Source organism: Zerene cesonia, chromosome 7 (genome assembly GCF_012273895.1).
Source record: "Zerene cesonia ecotype Mississippi chromosome 7, Zerene_cesonia_1.1, whole genome shotgun sequence".
Lineage (NCBI taxonomy): Eukaryota > Metazoa > Arthropoda > Insecta > Lepidoptera > Pieridae > Zerene > Zerene cesonia.
This window is the reverse complement of record NC_052108.1, coordinates 5,365,397-5,371,041: the sequence shown is the minus strand read 5'-3', so window position 1 is coordinate 5,371,041 and position 5,645 is coordinate 5,365,397. Positions and strand designations below refer to the sequence as shown.

The window sequence follows — 5,645 nt, the reverse complement described above, 5'->3', positions numbered from 1 at the left end:
TTTCATGTGGTAGTACAGGACCATTTGGTTCGTTTCCAAAATGTACAAGAAAGTCTTCATCCAACTTCATCCCTCCATTCTCTCTGTCAATATTTATCTTCACAATCCACCCGCCCTGGTCAAGTTAGAAAAGAAAATCATTATTCCAGTGTGTATCTACTATTAATTAATCAATTTTCATTATGCCATTTGCCTTCAGTACTTTAATTAATTGGACCTGCCTTCTATATCACTTTACAAGTCTGTCTTATAAGCTTTAAAATCGATGCACTTCAGATTAATCCTTTAAAATCATGATATTTGAGAAGTTTTCTCTTGTCATATATTTTCAAATACAAATTAAAATACATGTTTACCACATCATTATGTACAGTGTTCGATATCGAGAAAAATATCAAAGATACCGTGTATGTTTTCCTACTAACTTATTTTCCCAACTCTTTTACCAAACATGAATTAAAATTGACTAGCAGCAACGAACAATAATGTTATAAAACTAGCGTTTAACTAGACATAGAAATAAAACATACGACTTGCAAAGAACGTAAATACAATATTGTAATCCCAACACAGGATACAGCATAAAACTGGAGTTAGTCCGATATTAAATATAAGGCATCCGTGTTGCGGCCCGCTTGGGAGTAAACTGCTGGTATATAACCTACAAATAAAATACTTTGTCTTGGACCTTCACATATGGAGCCGTGTAATGTTTAATAAAGCGCCGGAATTCTAGGTTTCTGTGACCTCATATTCTCTTACATAGTTTTTAAGTGAAATAATTTTGGTAGGTAGGTTGGTTTTTTATCCTTTATACCTAAATAAATGAAGCAAATTTGTTGCCGTATCTTTAACCAGTAACCCTTTTATAATGAGCGTTACAAAATTTTATTAATTGCCTTCAATTTTTGACTAAATATTAATTAATAAGGGTCTAGGTAAACAATTTAAATAATTATGGAGTCTTCTACTCACTTAATTGCTCTCATCTATAAATGTTTAGTAAATGAGAATTAAAAAAATGGTGACAAAAAATACAATTTTAAAAATATTTTCTTGAAAACCAATACTTGTACAGGATAAAATATAGTTTATGTTTTTTATTAAACAACAGACATTTACCTCAGAAAGTAAGAGACTATGTTATGTAATTCTCAAGTCTACAACAATAAGGCCACACGCATATTATCATCACGTACCTCTTCCACCATTTGAGGGTAGAATTGTTTGTCCCACGGAGAATAAAGCGACGAAGAGACGTATAAGCGCTTTCCATCCAAAGATAGTTGTAACATTTGAGGGCTGCCATAAAGCCTTTTACCCTTTATTGTGACAGGCTTTGACGGTTCCTAGATATGAAATATTCAATGTTTCAAATGGAGCGACAAGTATAAGGGGAAATCAATCAAACGATACGAGGGTATTTCTAATTTCGACAGAGATTCATTAGATCTTATTATTGTATTGATAACAAGAAATTGCATTATTTTATGAATGAATTGTGGCGCAGATTCACTCTTTAACAGATTTATTGCTTTTAATTAAATTAATAAATCCAAATATAAGAATATTAATGTTTATGAACATCTATCACAAACTGTTGTAACGAAATCTATCTCTTACGTAAACAGAAATGTAATACTACTGCACTTATGCTTTAATGCATAAAATGTTTTTTTTTTTCATGTAATAAAAAGGTACATTATTCACGCAATATATTTTCTAAAATGTTACCAACACAGCAACATTTTTATTCCAATACCCCAATACAAAAAAGTACATTAATAACCAATGCCTGAAATACTAACTTAATCGCTCGAACAAAACAAATAATCGTAAAAACTGCGAAACAAAATATTGGATTGCGTAAAGCCGTTGAAAGTAATTTAACGAACAAAGGGTAAACTGAAATGAAAGGAATGACACAGCGAAAAGGTAATTGTGTGAAGTCATGAAACATTAATTTGAAGCGTCATTCGCAATGAAAATGAGAAAATACCTTCAACTCTTTATCATCGACGACCTCCAAATTGTTGTTTGCTATTTGACCGCCAAGGAATACTTGTCCCGTTAATTTTGGGTTCTTTGTATCTGATACATCGTATTGTCTCACATCTCCGTGCAACCAGCATGATAAATATAGATACTTATCATCCAGAGATAGAAGAATATCGCCTATCAAAGCTAAAATAAAGATACGATGTGATATCACAATTTCTTAATAAATAAATATCACAATTTCTCAACACACAACAAAACTATTTTATAGTTATTTACCATTAATTTTGTTTTCAACACCATTTCGTAAAACAGTTTTTGGTGGAACATCGATAACTTTTTCAGCGCTCCATAATCCGGTTTCATTTTTGTAGAACCTGAAATGTTAATTGAAGGTAACGAATGTACCGAGGATAAAATAAGATACTTAATTATATCCAAGTCATATTTCTTACCTGTACACATTCCCCTTCACAGCGCAACCCACAAATCCCTCAGCGGCTTTGGGATTATGGAGAAATCTAGTCTCAAGGGGTGCACACCCTTCTATTCCTAAATCTATGACTTGTATTAACTCGTGCGTCGACCATTTGTAAAAATTCAAGCATGTCCCATATCTCTCCGGATTAGACAGGTCATCTGGATGGAATCCTCTGGAGAAATAAACGTTTTTGGTTTTTCAGAAATCAAGATAGTGAATAAACGTCTTACGTAAATGTTTGAAGGTTTAAGTCACGTTGTATGATATTTTCTTGACTCTAATATGAATAAGTAAGTGTTAAAGCTGCTCTTTGTATTTAAATTTGTTGTATTAAGATAAGAGAAAAGTCGTACGATTTGAAATGTTTCGGTGATCCCCACTCGGTGGCTATCATAATATCGTGGTACGGTTGATACCAAAAATCATATCCAAATTTCGCTTTCTTTTCGCCTTTTGCCCAAGAACCTAAAAACGTTAGCATAACACAATGCAAAATTTACTTGGAAAAAAAACACTTATTAAAAAAGCGTATTAATAGCATGAGACAATAATATAAAAATTTTCTGTGAAATTAACTAACTAAATTAACAGTTATAAAGCACGTATGACATAATTTTCAGCTATAAATTAAATAGGAGCAATCAGGCATAAATAAGCATTAATGAAACGAAATCTCATGCCGTCAAACATTCAAAGTATGTCTATCTACCCGTCACTTTCAATGTCTTCGAATCAATGAGCACAAAATCGCCTTTTCCATTTTCATCCCTATCGCCCATAGTCGAAATCATGACTTCGCCGGTCGCTAGGCAGTGTACCGAGTGCGGGAAACTGCAGTTGAACGACCTCATTTCAGAGCCATCGATTACCTGGTAATGAGATTTTCGGAGCATGAACACACTATGAAAAAGATATTGGGAGGCGATAAGACGCTTTCGACAAAGTTCGTTCAACATGTTACGGTACGATGAAATTGCTTTAATGCTAACCTTCGATTAGGTAATACTTCCGAAGTTGGGCTTGCACTGATACTAAACTTACGGGAGGTACGTAACAAGTTTTAGAGTTTGTTATTTTGCTTAGAGAAGTTTGTACCTGTAAAAATATATCTTACACGTCTAGTAACAAACTCAGGGGGATTTTAAATGATGCAAATATTATTATAATCTTCTTCTTGCTCTTGTGGAGTCAGTTTGTTTTATTATTATTTGTTGAACTTATTTCTGTGTGATTTGGTACACTATTAAGAGTTTTGATTTGCTTTGATTATAAAGTATTATATTTGATTGGAAGGAATAAACAGTTTTTTTAGAAGTGTAGTTGAATTAGATTGTCATCTCATTTTGAGTTTAAGAAAAAATTAATTTCTATACCTACGATCTTCTTCTCTATAAAACAAAAGTCGATAAAAAGCATACTTTTTATTACACGAATAATTAAGCTCTGGTCGCAATATCAGTCTGCAAACGAGCAATAAAAGGTTAAATAAGACGCAATTTAGACTCAATTCTCGTCCAAATAACTAGTTTGACATGAACCGAAGTGTTCTAAGTTTGCAGATAGATCCTAGATGAGTTCTAGGTAGCCGTAATTTCACTTGTGAACTATGTGTCGCCGCTGAATAATTATTGCGCTCTAGTTGATGAACGACTTAATTGGGCCTGGCAATTAACAATTATTTGCGTAAATTTTACGTAAATGGTTTTATTGGCAACATAACACGTATCGTGTCATAAGTGGTATCGAATCGTAATCCTTCGTGGTATTAAATGGCAATTGAATTCGACAGGGTTCCATTATTTATGTATATTATTTAAATAAAACTGAAGAGTTCTTTATTTGAACGTTATAACCTCAGGAAATACTGGACCGATATCAATAATTCTTTAACTGGTAGATATGTACGTGATCCCTGTCATAGGCCACTGGCGGAAGGGTAGGTAGTCCGACCGATAGTCCGGTAGAGATAACTATAAAATACTAAAATTATGCTACTTAAGAATAAATTGTAATACAGAACTAAAAAGTTAACTTCAAAAACACAATACTATTTTCAACGACTTTTTGTAGACAAATAGGATATATAAACATAATATATTTAACTATTCGAAAATCTGTCACGTCAATAACTACGCGAAAGTTGCGAACTAAGAATCGCCGTAAAAAGTGGAAATTACAAAAGTTCCCTCGATTCGTTGACATGAAAATTCAGTTTTATGAGTTCGCAAACAAGATTCAGCCTGTGTTCGCGACTGTACGGACATCAAGTTCTTAAGTATTATGGGAACGCAATAGAAATTTTATAGACCGGTTTAAATAGTCGCTTCAGCACTATAATATTGTACTTTACGTGCTCTTTAACCCTATGTTAATTGAACGCAATTTTCTTTATAAATGTGTATATGCCCCTGGCCCCTTTCCTTAACCTCAACCTCCCCGTCCATCCCTTCTTTCCAGTCGTCAATTCTTTCCTTATCCTTTACCCTATAAAAGTAGGCACTACCTCGGCGCATATTCATGGGCGTAAACGCTTACCATCAGCTCAGTTGCTTGCTATGATATAAAAAAATAGCTACATAAATAGGGAAAACGTTAAGAATATTGTATTGAACACACGTCATATCAAATCAATATTTAATTTCCTTTCGTCTCATTTCCTCGTCTTTAAATAAAACCGGCTTGGAAAATATTTGTATAGGTACTGGCGTCGTCAGCAGACTCCGTAAATTTTCAAATTTTCCATCATAAAAATAAGTCTTCTTTGACTTATTTTTTTGACTTCAGTCGTTTATTCATTTATTGACTTCAGTCGGGAGTATATAATTAAACATCGAACATGTTATTACATAGCACTAAAAAGGCGACTTTAATCATTTCTGAAATACCCGAATCTTTTTTTTACGTTATAGTGAGGAACTGACCCGGTGGTTCACCTGGTGGTAAGCCATCACTACCGCCCATAAACATTCGCAGAGTTAGTGCCTTTGCGGATGCAATAAAAAACACATATTCAAATATTCATAAATACAAACATTTTATAATAATATAATAAAGACAATTTCTGACCTTATGAAGCTGGGGTTTTCTAGGATCACTGCCGACGTCAACAACAAAAACATTACTAGAATGGAGGCTTGGGCAAACAAGCATGTCCCGTTTCAGTTCA

At 33.5% G+C, this 5,645-nt stretch overlaps 1 protein-coding gene across 1 annotated transcript in view; it reads right to left on the bottom strand.

Annotated features, from left to right (window-relative positions):
• LOC119828266 (methanethiol oxidase) overlaps positions 1-5,645 on the bottom strand; it is a 15,155-nt gene that overhangs the window by 550 nt on the left and 8,960 nt on the right. Inside the window, exons 3-10 of the mRNA XM_038350380.1 lie at positions 5,546-5,645; positions 3,189-3,348; positions 2,833-2,944; positions 2,454-2,651; positions 2,278-2,375; positions 2,000-2,184; positions 1,200-1,349; positions 1-115 (exon numbers count right to left, since the gene is read on the bottom strand). The exon at positions 5,546-5,645 is cut by the window's right edge and continues 86 nt beyond it. Of these exons, the coding sequence (XP_038206308.1) occupies positions 1-115; positions 1,200-1,349; positions 2,000-2,184; positions 2,278-2,375; positions 2,454-2,651; positions 2,833-2,944; positions 3,189-3,348; positions 5,546-5,645 (1,118 nt within the window). The remainder of the gene's footprint in view (positions 116-1,199; positions 1,350-1,999; positions 2,185-2,277; positions 2,376-2,453; positions 2,652-2,832; positions 2,945-3,188; positions 3,349-5,545) is intronic.